This window comes from Pantherophis guttatus, chromosome 6 (genome assembly GCF_059756535.1).
Source record: "Pantherophis guttatus breed Tessera chromosome 6, ASM5975653v1, whole genome shotgun sequence".
Classification (NCBI taxonomy): domain Eukaryota; kingdom Metazoa; phylum Chordata; class Lepidosauria; order Squamata; family Colubridae; genus Pantherophis; species Pantherophis guttatus.
The window spans coordinates 98,444,516-98,464,702 of NC_142068.1; the positions used below are offsets into that span (position 1 = coordinate 98,444,516).

Sequence of the window (20,187 nt, forward strand, 5' to 3'; positions counted from 1 at the left end):
CTTTGAGATGAAGATATGTTACAAAATCTTGAATGTATCCTGAATATTGCTTTTTAAAAATATTTGATAAAGTCCACACTAAAAGCTCTTATAGAAAGTTAGTAATCATAGGGAAAGGATCCTTGCAGATGATGCTGGTGGCTTAAGTTAGAAACAAATAAGGAGCAAGATGAGCTGTGATGTCATTCAAGCCGGCAGCTGCTAATGTAACATTGGTACAACTGGAGAGTCTCAGGGATTCCCAGCAGTTAAGCTGAGAAGAGTGATTCTATTTCAAACAAGTTCTGTTCTAGTCACACATTCTTTGTCTGTCTGTCTGTCTGTCTGTCTCTCTCTCTCTCTCTCTCCTCCCATGGAGGATTCATGGCAGCATTATAGATGTCTGTAAATTATGGTATGGCACGTTACCAGTTCTGCAATATTAGCTATGCTGGAAGGAGGTACAATATTGCATGGAAGCTAATGAAAAGCAATGAAAAGCAATAGAGAAGCTTTCCTGAATATAAAATGACAGAGTTTGAAGGCCATCTTGCCCAACAGATTTTGAGTACCAGCTCAGGGTAGGAATCTAAATGAAAGGATTCCAGGCAGAAGGCTAAGGAGCTCCCATTGTCTTTCTGAGTAATTGAATTCTAACAAGCAGGAGCAATTTCCTAACTATCCCTTGGAATGTACCTTTTTGCAATCCAAGCCTCTTATCCTGCCCTCTGGAATGAGAGAAGTCTGCTTTGAGCTTCTTCTGTCTGATGTTTTTCTGGCTTCTTTGAAGAGTTCTACCATATTTTCCCCACAAGATTCTTCCAGTTCAAGACCTCCACAGGATTTGTACGACTCCATAATGTGTGAAGCTTTCAGTCATCTTTATGCATAGAGATGATTAACATTGGAATTTAATCAGAGCCATTACTGCTCCTGGGGGAGGAAATGGGTCAGTTTGCTGCATTGCTTCTCCATCTGAGGTTCTCCACTAGTGAGAATTGCATCCACTTCCTTGCCCTCATGGCATCCACTCCCTGGGGTCTCCCTTTTTTTCCACAAGTGAAGGCACCAGGCCATCTTCTAACTGCTCTGGAGGGTGGTGGGGCGGGGCACTAGTTAATTACTGTTTTATTGCCCCATTAACCATCTGGAGGGAATGCTGGCCCATTTGGGGAGGAGAAAGATGAGGACACTTCAAACTCATGAAAATTTGGGCTCAAAATGAAGCCCGTCCTCAGAGCCTTCCTCCACTTCAGAATGATGGTCTGCCATTCTGTCTGGACTATGCTTAACATGCTCCTCCATTGGTGATTGCCCTGCTTCCTTATCACCTTTTCCAGGAAATCCAGCAGCAGCCCCTTTCCTTTCTGTGGAAGGCTTTGAGGATTTGAGGTTTTCATAGATAGACCTTTCATATGTGCACTCTTGCTTTTGACATTTTCCCATCTGGTGCATCTGCTAGTGGACGAGTTAAAATGAAGAAAAAGAAAGCCTGGTTTTACCCATCGTTCTGTGACTTGTTTGGAAGAGAAACTGGCAGAATTGTTGTCAATGTAACATGGTTATGAAAGAAGGGAAGAGCCATTTCATCATTCCATCGATGAACTTCTAAGAGAAAAAGTGGGGAAAGGCCCACCATTCACTATGTCAACAGGGAACATCCTCTAGTGCAGGGGTCTCCAAACTTGGCAACTTTAAGACTTGTGGACTTCAACCCCCAGAATTCTTCAGCCAGCTTTGCTGAAGTCCACAAGTCTTAAAGTTGCCAAGTTTGGAGACCCCTGCTCTAGTGCTTTACCAGTTCAGTAGAAAAATAGAGGGACAGAGCTGTGGTCTCTTTTGAAAGGGGCAGATGGCCCAGGCACCCAGGACAGAACAGCCTGGGGTGGGGGAGCCAGGACAGTAGGGAAGGGAAATCCATTCCTTTGTACATAGTAATCAATTTGATAAGGAAACTTTTGCCTACAAAGCAGTGAGCATAGGAATCAAAACAACACTATTTGTGCCATCAGATAGCTCTATTTTTGATGTGTAGTACAAAAAGATGGGCAGAGTATATATGTTTTCAGTGGACTGGAGGTGATTAAAAAATTATGTAGTGTGTTCTTCTCATTGAAAAGTGGTTAGTAGTACTTTTGCTGGGACAACTTGGTTGTTTAAATCAGCTGTGAAAGTGGCCATTTAATGACTGTCAAGTAGTAAAGCAATAATCCAGCTAAGAGCAAACTACTGCAAAGAAGTTCCTCTAACATCCAACTCAACAGTGCATGCAGAAGGATGCTCTGGTTAAAAGGATCACATTCCCTCTTCCCTTCCCCAAACATTCCAAAATCATCCTATAGAATGGCCAAGGTAGATTCCATTCCAAAGTTTATCTTGAAGTGGGATTGAATTGGCTCTAGAAAATAATTTTATTCTAAAAATGTCTAGGGAGTTGTCTGGGAACTACTCATTTGAGTATCAGGCTCATAAATACAATGTTGGCAGGCCGGCCAGTGGGGGTTATACAGTATCTTCCAGGTGTCTTCTAGAGGAAGCACCTAATTCATATCTCATTTTTAAAAGCTAGTATCAGTTTCAGCCTACTGGTAACCCTCAACTTAGAACCATCCAGCACTGGAAAAAGTGACTTACCACCAGCACTCTCACTTACAACTGTTTCAGCATCCCTACGGTCATGTGATGAAAATTTGGGTGTTTGGCATTTGGTATGCATCATTGTCCCGGATTCATGTGATCACCATTTTCAACCTTCCTAATTGTCTTCCAACACGAAAAGTCAATGAGGTAAACTGAATTCACTTAACAACTGTGTTATTAACAACTGCAAGTGAGTCACTTGACAACAATGGCAAAAAAGGTCATAAAATTGGGCACGACTCATTTAACAAATGCCATGCTTAATATCAGAAATTCTGGTCTCATTTGTAGTTGTAAATTGAGGACTACCTGTATTAGATCTAATCTCCACTCTGCTCTAAAAGATAGTTAGCTGAGCATCTAGTCCATTTCCATAGTCTTTCAAGTAGTCTTCTACTACTTAGGAATTCTTCCATGTTCATTTCTATATTTCAGGTTCATTGGATGACATAGAAAATTTTGTGGTGGTAAAATTATTTTTGTCAGCACAAAATAGATTTAGAATTGCCCAATTGATGCCAATCTGGATTCAGTTGAATTTGGCAAAATCCTTTTTCAATTGCTACTTTTGCTGCTCATTAGTTCAGGTCTATGGAAAGGAATTTCTCAGAAGGAGAAAGCAATTGAATATATGGATCAAGCTTGGAACACAATAGACTTATATACCACTTCACAGGCCTCTCTAAGTTTACAGAGTCAACATATTGCCCCCAACAATCTGGGTCCTCATTTTACTGAGTCATAGTATACTTAGATTTCAGAATATTCGACAAAGTAGACCACAACCTATTTCTTGGTGAAAAATGTGGAATAGACAACATCACCACCAGATGGATTTTTAGCTGGCTACAAACTGTACCCAACAAGTAGTCCTTAATGGTACTACATCTACATAGAGAGAAGTAAGCAGTGGGGTACCACAAGGTTCCATCTTAGGTCCAGTAGTCTTTAATATCTTCATAAATGACTTAGATGAGGAAATAGAAGGAGAACTCATCAAATTTGCAGAGGACACTAAGCTGGCAGGAATAGCCAACATCCCAGAAGACAACCTCAGGATCCAAAAAGATCTTGACAGACTTAAACAATGGGGCCTATCCAACAAAATACATTTTAATGTAGAGAAAACCAAAGTTTTACACTTAGGCAGGAAAAACCAAAGGTATAAGTACAGATTAGGCAAGGCCTGGCTCAAAAACAGTAACTGTGAGAGGGACCTTGGAGTCCTAGCGGATGATCACTTGAATATGAATTAGCAGTGTGTGGCATCAGCCAAAAAAGATATTATAATCCTGGGTTGTATAAACACAGGCATAGAATCAAAATCATGTGAAGTATTAGTACCACTTTATAAAACCTTAGTAAGGCCACACATGGAATACTGCATCCAGTTTTGGTCACCATGCTACATAAAAGATGTTGAGACTTTGGAAAAAGTTCAGAGAAGAGCAAATAAGATGATCAAAGGCCTGCAGACTAAGACATATGAAGAACAATTGCAGGATTTAAGTTTGGTTAGTCTAGGAAAAAGAAGAACTAGGGGTGACATGATAGCAATATTCTAATGTTTGAGAGGCTGCCACAAAGAAGAGGGGTGGTTGTAATGTATATAGTTTTGGCGGGAAAGTTTGAATGTTAATTGCTCTCAGCTGATTGGCTAATTGCCAGGACTGTAAGGTATATAAAGGGAGCTGTTTCCCTGTATCAGTCACTGGATTCATACCATGAAGTAAAGAGCTGTTGTTACTCACGACCTGGCTTCTGTGTCCTCATTCACCCTACTTAACATTGGCGATGAGGGTGGGATTTTGAGACAAGGAGCTAAGTAAAGAGCTGAGGCCACGAAGCAACAGAGAGAGCTGAAGCCTAGAATCCAGCCAGGCAGACAAGCAGAGCACTCATAGACACAAACACGATGTCTGCTTACATGCCGCCAACGCCTTTCGACCCTGCCAGAGAGAAATGGGGATCATACATGGCTCGATTCGAGTGTTTCCTGGAGGCCAGTGACCTATAGGGGCTCTCAGACAACAGGAAGAGAGCTCTGTTCTTAAGCCATTGTGGACCCGAAGTGTTCGACATGGCTGAGTCACTATCTAAACCGACCCCGGTTCAGGCCATCTCATGCAAGCTCTACAGGCTGCGCTGAAGGCACACTACGCCCCGGCACCTTCCAAATTTGTGCAGAGGTACGAGTTTCGCCAGCGGCTGCAGTGAGAGGGAGAACCGATCAGTGCGTACATGGCTGCACTGTGCAAGGCTGTGATGCATTGTGAATACTGAGACCTCGATGACGCGCTCCTAGAGCAACTAATCTGTGGTGTTAGAGATATTCACCTACAGAGAAGGCTGCTCGCCCGGGCAAACCTAACCCTCCACATTGTGCTCGACGAGGCGAGGGCTTACGAATCCTCCACAAAGGCTGCGGAGACACTACAGCGACCAGCTCAAGCAAGGGCAACGCAACGGTCAACCCCGGTACAGCACAAGACGGTCCAAACCGAAAGCAAGGAGGAGTCGGACGAAGACGTCTTCCGGACCGAGAAATACCGACAGGACCAGAGAGACCACCGAGAAGCCTGTGCGAACTGCGGAGGGTCCCACCATCGGCAGACCTGTAAGTTCAAGGATGCCATATGCAGACGCTGCAATAGGAAGGGTTACCTGGGAAGGATCTGTAGAGCTACTCAACCAGCCAGCCACAAGTCACGGGGCGTCTCCAGCCAACCAGAGCTGGCACCACAGAGAAGGACCAACAAGCATGGTGACTACAGGAAGGGCGCGAAATTCGAAAGCCACAACACCTGCACCATCAGCATCGGCCAGGCAAGCACCGCACCGGCGAAAAAGGTATATACGATGGTCGAAATTGAAGGAAGCTAGTGCAAGATGGAAATCGATACCGGCTCGCCTCTAACCATCATGTCATGGTTCAACCTAAGGAAGACTGTCCCCAACGTTAAGAAACATCAGCTACGACACCAGAGGCTCGGACTACGTGACTACCTGGGCAACCGCATCCCAGTGGACGGAATCGGCGTGTTTCAGGTCGAGTACAGGGAATACCGGAAGAAGCTACCCCTCACCATGGTCAGCGAGAATCTCCCAAGCCTCCTGGGACTGGACTGGTTTAATGCCCTGGGTATGGGGTTCACCAGAGTCCGCAATGTAAGCAGCACCCTGAAGGACGACCTGATGCAGGAGTTCCAGGACATGTTCGACGAACGGCTCGGCAAGTATATGGGGACCCCTATTTCATTTAACCTCGACCCCAATCGGCTTAAGCCCAGGAGGGTACCCTTCACACTAAAGCCAAAGATAGACATTTAGCTAGACAAACTAATCAAACAAGGGGTGCTAGTTCCTGTCGACCACGCCAAATGGGAGACCCCAATTGTGACCCCATTTAAGAGCCTTGGTAGTACAGTGGTCTAAGGCACCCTGTTATTAAGCTGGTTATTAAGACCAGCTGCCTGCAATTACTGCAGGTTCGAATCTCGCCAAGGCTCAAGGTTGACTCAGCCTTCCATCCTTTCTAAGGTAGGTAAATTGAGGACCCAGTTGTGGGGGCAATAAGCTGACTTTGTATAAATATACAAAAGAATGAAGGCTATTGCTTAGCGCATTGTAAGCCGCCCTGAGTCTCCGGAGAAGGGTGGCATATAAATCAAATTAAAAAAAAAAAAAGCCTGACGGGTCTGTGCGCATCTGTGCAGATTATAAATGCACAATTAATAAGGCTCTCCAACAGAGCGCTTATCCGGTACCTATTGTGCACCATTTGCTCCATTCCCTGGGCCCTGGCAAGATTTTCGCAAAACTCGATCTTGCGCAGGCCTACCAGCAGCTGCTGGTAGATGGCGCTACCCAGAGGCACAGACTATCGTAACTCACAGAGGTGCCTTCAAATGTACTAGGCTCCAATTTGGTGTCAGTATAGCTCCAGGGCTATTTCAGAGCACAATGGAGCGGCTGCTGCAGGGTCTGCCAGGGGTAGTCCCCTATTTCGATGATGTCCTCATCACCACAGCAGATGAGCAACAATTGGGAGACAGACTGAGGGAAGTGCTAACAAAATTCAGGAGTGCTGGCCTCAGAGCCAAATGCAACAAATGCATGATCACAGTCCCCTCTGTGGAATTCCTGGGGTACTGGGTAGACGGAACTGGCATTCACCCCATCGAAAGTAAAATCAGAGCAATTCGAGAGGCACCCACCCCCAAGAACAAGGCAGAACTACAGGCGTTTTTGGGCCTTCTAAATTTCTACGCCATTTTCCTGAGGGACAAGGCAACAGTAGCGGAACCCCTGCACAGGCTGTTGGCAAAGAATACACCATGGGTCTGGGGAAAAGCGGAGTCTACTGCATTTGCTGCTGTAAAGAAACTTGTATCTGCAGAAAGTTTTCTTATACAATACAACGCCATGCTTCCCCTTGTGTTAGTCTGCGATGCATCCTCTTTTGGAGTAGGGTCCGTCTTGAGCCACAGACTACCGAATGGACTAGAGGCGCCCATTGCTTACTATTCCCGCACCCTGTCCAGCGCTGAGCGGAACTACAGCCAACTGGACAGAGAGGCCCTAGCAGCCGTATCCAGGGTTAAAAAGTTCCACGAATATTTGGCCAGGACTTCGACCTCGTCACAGACCATCGGCCGCTTTTGGGCCTCCTGGCAGGGGACTGACCCACACCTGCTACCTTGTCTCCCCAGATGACACGCTGGGCAATCTTCCTAGTGGCATATTCATATCGCCTGGTACACCAACCAGGACTGAGTTTGGGACATGCCGACACTCTCAGCCGCTGCCCACTACTGGACATCATAGAAGACCCCACACCTGGAGTTCCAGTCTTACTCATCGACACGTTGGACTCGGGGCCTCTCACTTCTGCGGAAGTGGCGAGAGCCTCTGCCAGAGACCATGTGTTAAAGACAGTCATGAGTTGGGTCACGAGGGGGTGGCTGGGAAAGACTGAAGGCGGGGAATTCAAAAGTTTTATCAACAAACATGACGAATTAGCCATGCAAGGGGGTTGCTTATTGTGGGGTGATCGGGTCCTTGTTCCCTTTTTTCTAAAGAAAAAAGTTTTACGGTTGTTGCATGAGGGACACCCGGGGATTGTAAGGATGAAGGGGCTGGCCAGGAGTTATGTATGGTGGCCACAAATGGACAACGACATCACTGAGTGGGTGGGGAAGTGTCAACCCTGCCAAGAGTCCAGGCCAGATCCCCCCACAGCACCAGTAAAAGAATGGGAACGTCCCCAGGGTCCCTGGTCAAGAATCCATGTAGATTTTGCTGGCCCTTGTCACAGCCAAATCTTCCTGGTCATAGTCGACGCCTACTCGAAATGGCTCGAGATCAGGCTAATGAAATCCACTACCACTGACGCAGTAATCAGGGTGCTCAGGAAGCTATTCGCCACCCATGGGTTACCGGACACACTTGTATCAGATAACGGGCCCCAATTCACTGCCACACACACTGCTCCATTTCATCCGGCCAGTAATGGACTGGCTGAAAGGTTTGTGAGAACGGCTAAGGAAGCACTCTCACGATTAGGCCCTGGGGACTGGCAAGCTAGGGTAGACAAGTTCCTGGCGACCCAACATGCCACACCATGCACCGCCACCGGGCACAGCCCGGCTGAACTGCTAATGGGTCAGAAACTCAGATGCATACTAGACAGGTTACACCCTAACTATTCCCCCGACAGTTTCAAGGGATCTGACAAGAAACTGAGGGAGTTCCAGATAGGGACACCAGTGTATGCTAGGAACTACGCAGCCGGGCCCCTATGGTAGCAAGGACAATTACGGATACAACCGGTCCCAAGTCTTACACGGTAGACATGGGAGATGGGAGAATATGGTGAAGGCACATAGATCAGCTACGAAAAAAGGTAGTCGCCGAACCAGAAATCATGCCTGATGATCTGGTCCCTAACTACCAACCACTTCCAACAGCTAGCTCAAGCCCGAGACAAGCGGAGGACTTATCTGAAGACTTCGGTGTCTGGAGCCGCCAGTCCGAGGAATCAAGACCAACCCAAGAAGTCAACGCCCCCAGAGAAATCCAGGAGGTTCCATTGGCAGAGCCGGGAGAAACAGAAGGCCCCTCCAACCTGCTCGACGCCACGCCTCAGACTGAACTGCACAGTTCTACTAGGGTCCAGACATGACCTGGTCATCTGTGTGATTTTGTATGCAAATGTGTATCCCAAGTGCCTTCTGGGAAGGGAGGGGTGTAATGTATATAGTTTGGCTGGAAAGTTTGAATGTTAATTGCTTTCAGCTGATTGGCTAACTGCTAGGACTGTAAGGTATATAAAGAGAGCTGTTTCCCTGTATCAATCGCTGGATTCACACCATGAAGCAAAGAGCTGTTGTTACTCACAACCTGGTTCTGTGTCCTCATTCACTCTACTTAACAGTGGTGGTCTAATTTTTCTCCAAAATACCAGAGAGTAGGACAAGAAACAATGGTTGGAAACTAATCAAGGAGAGAAGCAACCTGGAATTAAGGGCATCACCAGAGGTGTTTTAAAGAAGAGACCGGACAGCCACTTGTCTGAAATGGTATAGGGCCGTGATGGCAAACCTATGGACCCGTGCATGGCATGCGTAGCCATATCAGTGGGCACGCCAGTTCAGTCTGGCGCACACATGTGCACCGGCCAGCTGATTTTCAGGCCTTCTGGACCCACCAGAAGTAAGGAAACAGGCTGTTTCCTGTCTCCGGAGGGCCTGGGGGATGGGGGTGGGGAAGGCCCGTTTTTCTTTCTTATCTGGCTCCAGATCCTCTCTATGAGTCTAGGGAGGGCGAAAGCAGCCTTTCCACTCCCTCGGAGGCCCTCTGGAGGCCTGAAAGGGCCCATTTCCCAACTCCCGGTGGGACCGGAAGTGACTTTTTTGCTGTCCCCAAGGCTGGGGACAGCAAAAAAGTCACTTCCTGTCCTACCGGGAGTTGGAAAATGGGCCCTTTCAGGCCTCCAGAGGGCCTCCGAGGGAGTGGAAAGGCTGCTTTCACCCTTCCCAGATGCATAGAGAGGATCTGAAGCCAGGTAAGAAAGAAAAACAAACCTACCAGGCCATCGCATGCCAGAAGCAGGGGGGATGGGGGGTTGCGCGCGCATGCGCAGGGCAGGGCTCATAGAAGTTTGGGTGTGGACACACGTGTGTGTGAACCTCCCCCGCCCCCTCTCTCCTAGCATGCGATGGCAAAAAGGTTAGTCATCACTGGTATAGGGTCTCCCCTGCTTGAGCGGGGGATGGACTAGAACACCTCCAAGGTCCCTTCCAGCTTCTATTCTATTCTATTCTATTCTATTCTATTCTATTCTATTCTATTCTATTCTATTCTATTCTATTCTATTCTATTCTATTCTATTCTATTCTATTCTATTCTATTCTACACTTAAGCCTTATATTTTCCATCTGGATGCAGAGCTTTACATTTATCTCAGTTGCATTCCATTCTTTTCAGTTCAGTGCATTGCTCAGACCTGTCTAGATATTTCTGAATCTTCTTGCTTTTATCTAAAGAATTAGCCACCTCTTTATGTACCTTTTAAAAATATCTCACCTAAATCAACTAAAACACTCTGAAGATACAACATGCAGGAGAGAAACAACCTGGAATTAAGAAGAAACTTCCTAACAGTGAGAATGATAATCCAGTGGAACAACTTGCCTTCAGAAGTTGTGGTTGCTCCATCACTGGAGGATTTTAAGAAGAGGCTGGACAGCATTTGTCTGAAATGGTGTAGGGTCTCTTGCTTGAGAAGGGGGTTGAATTAGGAGACCTCCAAGGTCCCTTCCAGCTCTATTCTGATTCTGATTCAGTGAAAATTACAGCAAGACACTGGAATGCTTTAGCTACAGCAAACCCATCTGAGTGGTTTTTTTTTTTTATTGTTCATCCCTTCCTACCTGGTTAGCCTGCCATACTGTCTTTGAGAGATAATGCATATACTGTACACACTTTTTGGTTTGCTGTGCCACAGGTCCCTGACTGTTCCTTCCCTCATCACTACTCAGGTCAGTTCAGCTTGCTGTGAATGTTTTATTACAAGGTCATTTTAAGCAGTTCACATGTGCGGTGTGTATGTGCGTGCATCTCACAGGTTTGATAGTGAATGCAGCTCTTATGTCTATGGGAGGGTATCTTTTAGGAGCATACTCGTAAAAGTGTGCTCCTCCCATCCAAGTAATTAATCAAAATGGACAGCAGAGGGCCCAGAGATTCATAGAAAAGGACCTTGAAATGAAGGCAGCTGTAGAACACAGTCTAACTTCTGGAAAGTATCAAAGGTGGAACGTCAAAAGGGAATCCTTATAGTTTCATCTCAGCAGCCAGTAGGATGAACAGATACAAAAAAGTAATGTATGAGAAGTGGATCTTGTAACTACACAACTGATTAAAATTCTCTTCCTTTTCTGATCTCTCCAGGGCAACGACCAGAGATCTGTCTGGGGCAAGATTACTGCGCTCCCCTTCTCCTAAGCAATTGCAAGCTGCCTCACTCACTTCTCCACTAAACCGAGCCTCCCAGGGACACCGTTCTGAAATAGGAGAGCCCCAGAGTGCCCCAGAAACTGAGCAGTCCCAGCGGCAGCAGCTCTTGGAGAACGTGACCTCCCCACCAAACAGTGAAGCATACTATGCTGAGACAGACAGTGATGCTGATAACATCACCCAAGAAAAGCATCGGAGAGCTCGCAAGAAGACTCCCCGTTCCCCCCCAGGGGGACCAAATAACAAAGTGGGTGAGCCACAGGATGAAGTCTCTGAGCAGAGTGGCTATGACAGCACACCTGAAGTGGTGGCACGAGGTGGAGAAGGAGAAGGGCTTGGTGGAGTGGCTAAGAGGGAGATTGTATTTCACACAGAAAATTACACTGATGCACCTTTCTCAGAGAGAGAAGTTTTGTTACATCCATCGTTATCTGAAGAGATGGAGGATGCTCCTGAAGCTATGCTCCTTCCACATGCAACTAGGACAATTCGAGCAGAGCGCCACTTGATCCCCATGATAGGTCCTGTGGAGCACCCTGTCGATGAAGATCTGACTACCAGCTATGCAGAGAAAGCAAAGCTAGCCAGTAGGTGTTCTGTAATGCTGTTCTTTTCCCCTACTAATACTTTTTGTAAAATTTCATTTTAACTGGTATAGAGATTCCATTTCCTGAACCGTGTTGCTTTGTGACATCCAGACCCAGCAAGGAAGGGGTGTGAACTGCACAGAAAATACACTTTTGTTTGGTTAAGAAGAAATATTCCCAAAGTCAAAGACTAAATGTAGACTGATTTTTAGCTACACACCTTCCCAGCAAACAGCAAATTTTGAATCTCCAGGTAAACAGGATTCATTTTAGGATGAGTAACCACAGTTTGCATGTTGGAGGTTCCTAAAGGAATGCTGGGAAACTCTGTATTTCAAAGAACATTTGAGGGAGGGGTGCAGAATAGCCCTTCTCTGCCTGAGGCTGTAGAGACCCGGCACCAATCAAAACACTTTTTGTGAAGCAACTGATCCACACTGACAGGGTAAACCACTAGTATATGAAAATAAAAGCAAACTCCACTCCCTTCTAGTACTGATGATGTTACCTAGTTTGGTAATGAAACATCTGCAAGAAAACTATCAAGCTCAGAGAGTACCAAGGACCCCACAGTTCAACCCTGAGCTATAAATATTCTCTTCTATCGATAAACACTTTTTGGTTAGAGGGACTCAGAGCCTTACATGAGATGGCTCCCAGTGGATTTCATTCTAAATTTTGGTATGATTTCTTTAAATAAGAAATGTAGAATTATAATGGCTGAGTATTTTATCCTTCATACATCAAAAAAATACAAAGCTAAATGATAAACAAATAAAAACCAGATTTGAAAAAAGGAAAGGCCCAGGAAAGAAAAAGAGTGAAAGTATAAGAAAGAAAGAGGTAAAGAAGGAAAACTGAAAAAGAATGACTTCCAACTTTCTTTGGTACAGATATAAGTAAAAAATATATCAAATTCTTACTCTAAGATTAACATTTTACATTATTTCCATAATCCTATATCTAATCATCAAAGTCCCAGATCAAATTTAATTTCAGTTTTTCACAAAAAGTCCAGTAATGGTTCATATCGCTTTAATCACTATTTGTTAAGGAAAGTACAACTGATTTATTTAATTGCACCAAACTCTAAATAAAACAGGAATGGAAAATAGTAAACTCTAGCCTAGACCTATGCTTCTCAACTTTGGCAACTTTAAGGTGCATGGACTTCAATTCCCAGAATTCTCCAGGCAGCATCAAGTTCGCCCATCTTAAACTTGCCAAGACTGAGATGCGCTCATCTACAGATAGGGATTTTTCCATTCCTCTTTTATTGGTTCTTACTTACTTATGAGCAATCATAATGCAAAATCCTCACTCTCACCTCAGAGCCACCACAATTCTCTCACTAACCTGCTTTCCAATGTTCTCCTGCGTGCAGGGCAGGGGTGAAATCTACTACCTTCCCTACCGGTTTGGAAGTGCGCGTGCACCATCATCATGTCTGATTTTTGACCTTCTGCGCATGCGCAGAGGGTTAAAAACCAGGAAGTAACGATGTCCAAGCAGGTGGGCAGAGCCTCGCACTGCCACTGCTACTGGTTCACTTAACCACACGCCAACGATGCTACCCGCTCATGCAAGCCAGACAGAACCGGCAGGATTTCACCACTGGTGCAGGGCAACAAAAGAAGACCATGAGACTGCCAGTTTAAAAAAAGTGCAATCAGACCTTCCAACTTCTTGGGCAAAAAGATCTTGTAAAGTTAGAAGGTCTGAAAAAAAGATTTCCTTTCTATTGCAATTAATCAACCCAAGGAAAGTATTTATACTAGACAAATTGCTAAGGGATGATCTCAATTCCCTCTTGATGTAGTTGAGAGTTGGATGGGCTGAGAGTCCTTAGTTCCTCCCACTCAATTGGTTGCTTCATTGTTATCATGCCCCTCTTGGAGCTTTCTAGAAAAGGATTTTTGGACCTCAGACTCAGCCTTAAAATGTAGTGCTTAAGGTGCTATGTGAGAAACGAAAGACCCTGCGTTCTAGTCCTGCCTTAGGCACCAAGGTAGCTGGATTACCTTGGGTAGGCCAGCCATTCTCCTAGAAAGAGGCCATTTCTGAAAAATCTGCAGGGTGTAATCTAGGCAGTTCCTAGGAGTCAAGATTGACTTGAAGGTACATAAATTACATTTATTTGCTCTATGGGCTTTTCTCGCAAGTTGTTCATCATGTCTTAGAAATCTTATTGACTGTTCTTATGGAACATGGTCTAATGATACAGATTAAAAGAAGGAGCCCAATTAGTTTTGGCTGGGTGAGCAAAAACAGCTAGAGACAGACAAACCCTAGCTGTTTTTGCTCACCCAACCAGAACTTTGTGCCATGTAGGGCTTTATAGATGAGCTAGAATTTGCTAAATTCCTTTCACTGGCTGAGGCTGGTGCTGTGCCAAATAGCATATTAAAAGTTTTCATCTGTTCCTGCCAACAACGGCTTTTCCATGGCTTTGCTTTCTACTGTTGGTATTACCTGGGCAGAAAGATAGTGCTAGGTTGCCTACACTGATTTACTTAAGTATTTATTTATATAAACAATTTCTATGTTTACCTGTCTCATTACTATGACTCAGAGTGGTGAACAGGAATGTAAAACAAAACCAAACAGAATAAAAAAATGTACAATAATAATATACAGGTTGTCCTGGAGTTACAACCATAATTGAACCCAAAATTTATGCTGCTAAGTGAAACATTTGTTAAGTGAGTTTTACACCATTTTATGGCTTTTCTTGCCACAGTTGTTAAATGAATCATTGCATTTGTTAAGTTAGTGACATGGGGGTTAAGTGAATCTGGATTCCCCATTGACTTTGCTTGTCAGAAAGTAGCAGAAGCTGATCACATGACCCCACTGCAACCGTCATAAATATGAACCAGTTGCCAAGAATTTTAATTTTGATCATGTGACTATGGGGGTGCTACAACGGTTAGAAGTGTGAAAAACAGTCATAACTCACTTTTTTCAGTGCCGTTGTAACTTTGAATGGTCACTAAATAAACTGTTGTAAGTCAAAGACTACCTGTATGCCAGAGGTCTGATCATATGGATCATTCCATTTTACAATCAATAAAAAACAACAGCCAGAAAAATAAACCAACCAACAAAGTGTTGTTGGAAGAAATATCCATCTGATTCAGTTGCAAGCAGGGAGAAAGACACTGGAAACATGGAGGCTGATTGGAAAGATGGTTTATTGATGTACAGGACCACATGGGTTTGAGGTCCTGGGCAGCTGAACACATGGAGTGGAGAGTGAGGGTTATTTATACCTTCTCTTGGGCCTTGTCCTTGAGCTTCCTGTTCCTGTGGCAAGAGCATGTATTCTATTGGTTGCTATCAGACTCCCATGGGGCTATGCAGGGGTCATAGCTGAGGTTGTCTGAGCTCCCAGGTTTGGTTGAAGCTTGGGCTGATGCAATGAAGGGATTTGTTGTGCAGTTCCTATTGTGGCTGAATGGCTTTGCCCTGAAGGATAATCCCATCATCCTGGAGCTGGAGGTCTTTTGTTTTGTAGATAGGCTGGCCCAGTCTTTCTTAATGGGCACCAAATATCTGCTGGGGGCGGGGAGCTATTTTCTCTCTTTAAAACATGTTTCTCCTTTTATCATCCAGGGAAATATGATATTCTGTCTTTTTTGATATTTCCTAAAATATTTCACTCTTCTAGGAGATGGGTGGGTGCTAACTTTTTATAGTGTTAACACACACCTGCTTCTGGGTTTGGCTTATATTAATTCACTCACAGCCCTGGACAACTGCCACACTCAAATCACTTTCAACAGAACACTGAGGCCCAACTGATTTTTTAGAACACACAGAGACCCAGTGAGTTTAAAATAATAGCAAACTTTATGGAATGGAAGCCAGTCTGGATCCAAAGAGGATTCAGAGAATGGGCAGGCTTGAGGATCCCTTTGATCCTCCAAAATCCTTGCCTTGTTTTGGTGATGGGACTTGGGGAGGGGTTTCCCAGGGACAATTTCTTTTGCTGATCCAGGTGACCTTTTTTTCCTTTGTTTCCTTAATGACTTGGTTCTTCCTTAACTACTTTCCCTGAGGGAGGTTTTTCCTGGCTTTTGTCACTGTGTCATCATCATCTTTAGGTCTGACCGCTTCAGCCTAGTCTTTACTTAAACATTTATTTATATAAACGATTTCTAAGTCTATTCATCTCACTACTTTGACTCGGAATGGTGAACAGGAATGTCAAACAAAATCAAACAAGCAGAATAAAAAATAAGTACAATAATAATAATATATTATTTATATGCCAGAGGTCTGATCCAAAGGATTATTCCATTTTACAATCAGTAAAAAACAGCCATAAAAATCAATCAAGTAGCAAAACTTGCCAAATCTCCCATACAAATTCTTAAGGGAATAAACAATATTCAGCACCATGTGGATTGCCAATAAAGTCAGGGCCATCTGTATCTCTAGGGAGAAGGTACTGTGGAAGAAAAGGCACAACTTCTGCATTGCTCACTAGAAGATGCCCTGTCAGTTCTGATGGGGTGAACAAAAACAGCTGGTGACAGGTGACCACAGGGTTGTCACAGATAATCCTATCTAGGCCATTTAGAACTCTATGGGTCATAATCAGCACCTTGAATTGCACCCAGAAGCTTCCTGGAAGTCTGGGTAATTTGCAAAACAATGAATGTACTGTGGAATACTCCAAACTGTCTATATTACTCCATTCTGGACAGCTACAGCTCCTGAATACGCTTTATGGGCAGCTCAACATAGAGCACATTATAGTAATAAAATCAGGTGAGTGATTGTAAGTAGAATGCAGTTGGAGTACAAAATGAACTTCTGGAAAGGCTGTGAGACTCAGAGGACCTGAAAATTATACACTGTCTCTATTTGGTGAATTCAATCTGACTCAGAGGTAAAAATGGAAAGTCTCCCAATCCACTGGGCCTCAAAACTCACCCAGAGTTTCTAGCGTTGAAGTGAAGTCTGTCCTTCTCCATCCAGATTCCTATTCCTCCTACTTCCCCCAGACAATGGGAAAGAGCCTTGATGGCATAACTTGATTTGACCCAGGATAGATATGTATGGTTGGGTACCAACAGTATATTGATAATATGACACTCCATATTGGTAATGACCGTACCAAGTGGCTTTATGAAGACATTAAATAAGAATAGGGAGAGAATAGAATTCAGAGGCACCGTGCAAACCAGGATGCTAAAGGCTGAACAAACTAGCCCAGCTGATCAGTCAGTGACAGGATGAAATAGAGGGAGATCTCTCAGATGTCATGTTAATTCCTTCAAGTTCAGCCCACATCCCTTCTCCAACCCAGGGATCTCTCAACTGGACTAGTTTTAGACACAGATTTGTCAGTTTTCCAATAAGACTGGTAGATACATCTTCTGACCTAAGTGACAGCTGATCAGTGCAGAAGCTACACCCAACCTCTACCCTTTGTCAAATCCATCCTGTCAGACTTTAAATATAATGATGGGTCATAGTTGTTTTTATTTTGGCTTGCTGACACTAGATGGCAGGAGAACAAAGCTTCCGGCGCCGCCAGACGGTCCTCTGTGACCGCCGCCCCGTTGCCTGTAAAAGAGCCGTCTTTACATCTGAAAGGCGGCTCGAAAAACTCCATTTCCTGATGGAAATGTGAGTCTGAGCGGGCGGGGGTGGGTAGAGCCCTCTGCGAAGTCCCCAGAGTCTTTTTTTAACTCTTGGGGACGGGCGGATTGGAGCTCCCTATTGTCCCTTGCCGCCGCTCCGGGCATCGAGTGCAATCTGCTTTTTTTTGCAGAGCTAGGCGCTGGAACCGGATTAACTAACGAAACTAACAGATAGACTTATTAAAAAAGATGAGACTTGGATTTTGGACCCTAAATCGCAAGTATCCTTAATGAATTTACAAGCATTTTAAAGTGAAAGAGGGAAAAAAAAAAAGCTTTAAAATGGCCACTGAGGCTTGAGAAGTAGAAGAAAGCTGAAACTAAGAGTCCTTCCATAACAGATACAAAGTAGCGGAATATATACTGTTGGCTACAATTTGAAAGAAAAAGAGTTATTTTAAGTTCCTCTCTTCTTGGAGATTTGTACTTGATCTTGTTTGTGGGGTAAAAAAGAACAGCCTGCTGGAAGGATGGCATTACTAATGAAATCTGATAGACAAGAAGTGGGGGAGTGCTCCCCCACTCGCAACTGCTTGAGCAAGCTCTGAGCCTACAGACTTTGCAGAATGGTTTTAATTTAAAAGAATTTATTCAGGAGGAAATGGCAAAATGTTATGAGACTGTGAACCAGAAATTCGAAAATTTAAGGCAGGAAATTAAAGAAATGATACAACAAAAGTATGACAATTTGCAACAAAAGATTGTAACAGTGACTAATGGTTTTTCAGAAATTGTTATAAAGCTGGATACAAATATTAAATTGTTAGAGTCTAAAATGGAGAAAATTGATAATTTGGACAATAAAATACTAAGAATTGAAAAGGACTTAATAAATATTTGAGATAATAGCTCAGAACTAAAGTCTAAAAAGGAAGCTGGCCACGAGACTTATAATGCAGAAGATATAAAGCAAGGAATTGAAAGAGAGGTTGTAATGCTGCAATACAGAATCACAGAATTTGCGATCAGAATTAGAGGCTTACAGGAAAATTATAGTGATGATTTAAGAAAAACATCTGCTCAAGTTTTGGCTGGGATCTTAAAGGTTCATCCTGAGGAGGTATTCAGTAAAATTAATAAGGCTTATAGAGTGAATTCCTGGATTGCAAAACAAAGGCAACTGCCTAGAGATGTGGTGATTTACTTTACAGATAAAGAGATAAGGAATGATATTGTGCAAAAATCTTTTAATTCTACTTTACAACTGAATGGGAGAAAAATCTGGATATTTAAGGAATTGCCGCCTAAGATGGTAAGAGATAGAAAGAAATTTGGTTTTTTGGTGACTGAGTTAAGAAGACAAAATATTCTATTCAGGTGGGATGTCCCAGTGGGTATAATACTGAGATATCAAGGAATAAGATATCAGATAAATACTGTTGAAAAAGCGGAAGAATTTTATTATAAAGTACTTAAAAAGCAAAATCAACAAGAGACAGAAATTCAAGAAAAGCAGAAGAAGATGGAGACAATGAAGAAACAACAAGTTAAAGAGGTCTCCACAGATGAGCCGCTTTTGGATTCTCTTTCAGAGGTCTCAGCTGGATTATTTAATATAAGAGAGGCGGTTCCGGATCCTATTGCAATGATTTGTCAAACCACAAACCAGCATGGAAGTCAATTAGTTGATATACAATTTACAGAACCAGAAAGATCTCAGCCACAAAAGCAAACCCAACAGGATCAAGTTATACACCAGCAAAACCAAATAGTTGATATACAATCTACAGAAAGGAATTTAGGATGGAGATCCAACCCACAAAAAGTCAAGAAAAGAAGAAGTAGGTCTCACAAACATAAAAACTTTTAAACTAAACAACAGTAATGCCAGTTACTTATGAGAGGACTGAATATATGAAAAGATAATTGGCAAAGCATTGGTTTATTTTATCCTGAGGAAAGGGCAGATCTCTGCAGTGCTGAATTATTTTGGGGTGTGAAAAAGGCCTTAAATTGAATGGTTGGAAACATCTTGTTTGATTTTTGGATTTCCGGATAAATATATTACGTGTATGTCGAGTTATATGGCAAGAGATTTACTGGATTGGGGCACGCAGAAGATCTGGTTGTTACCCTATTACGATGGTTGGAATTAATAATCTGGATAAAAGATACCTCCATAAACATTATACGGAATATAATTATAAAGTCACTCGGGTGGTTGTTGGGGGCTTTTTTTGTTTCTTTCTTCCAATATGAAGATATTCGTTACTGATGGGGGCAGATGGTAATTGAAGATTCTGAAAATACTGTTGGAATAAGGATGCGATGTTACCCTAACATGGGTGATGGAATTTATCATCCAGTTGAAGGATATTACAGAAGATGTTATATGGATTACAAGCAAAAAGTTTTTTTTTTTTCTTTTAGGATTTTATTTACATAAGGGAATATTTTTCTAGGGGAGTGGGCAGAAGAATAAAGATATTAAGAATAATTATGGTAATTTTGTAGGAAAGTGGGTGGAGATAGGATAGGTTACGGATTGTTTAGTTTAAAGAAAAGGGATATTATGTTTAGATCTGAATGTATGTAATGAAGGGGGGGAAGGAAATTAGTTGAATTGAATAAGTGTTAAATTAGGATTTATTGAATAGTTTTAGAGCGGAAGTATGCTTTGAAATGTTATATTGTATGGGGGGTAGTAAAAGGGTAGATCACGAGCCGAAATTGTTAAATTGGGAGATATAATAATATCATTATGTTAAATCAGGAGTTACTAGATATTGTTATAATAGAATGTCACTTTGAAATGCATATTACAGCATAGTATAAGGGGGTATGATAATTTTATTAGAAAGAAAGGG

General features: G+C 43.3%; 1 protein-coding gene and 1 pseudogene across 1 annotated transcript in view; both read left to right on the plus strand.

The window, feature by feature from the left end:
- SYNPO2L (synaptopodin 2 like) overlaps positions 1-20,187 on the plus strand; it is a 69,342-nt gene that overhangs the window by 24,980 nt on the left and 24,175 nt on the right. Inside the window, exon 3 of the mRNA XM_034435278.2 lies at positions 11,074-11,726. Coding sequence (XP_034291169.2) covers positions 11,074-11,726 — 653 coding nt within the window. The remainder of the gene's footprint in view (positions 1-11,073; positions 11,727-20,187) is intronic.
- Positions 4,535-5,949, plus strand: LOC148113205 (uncharacterized; annotated as a pseudogene).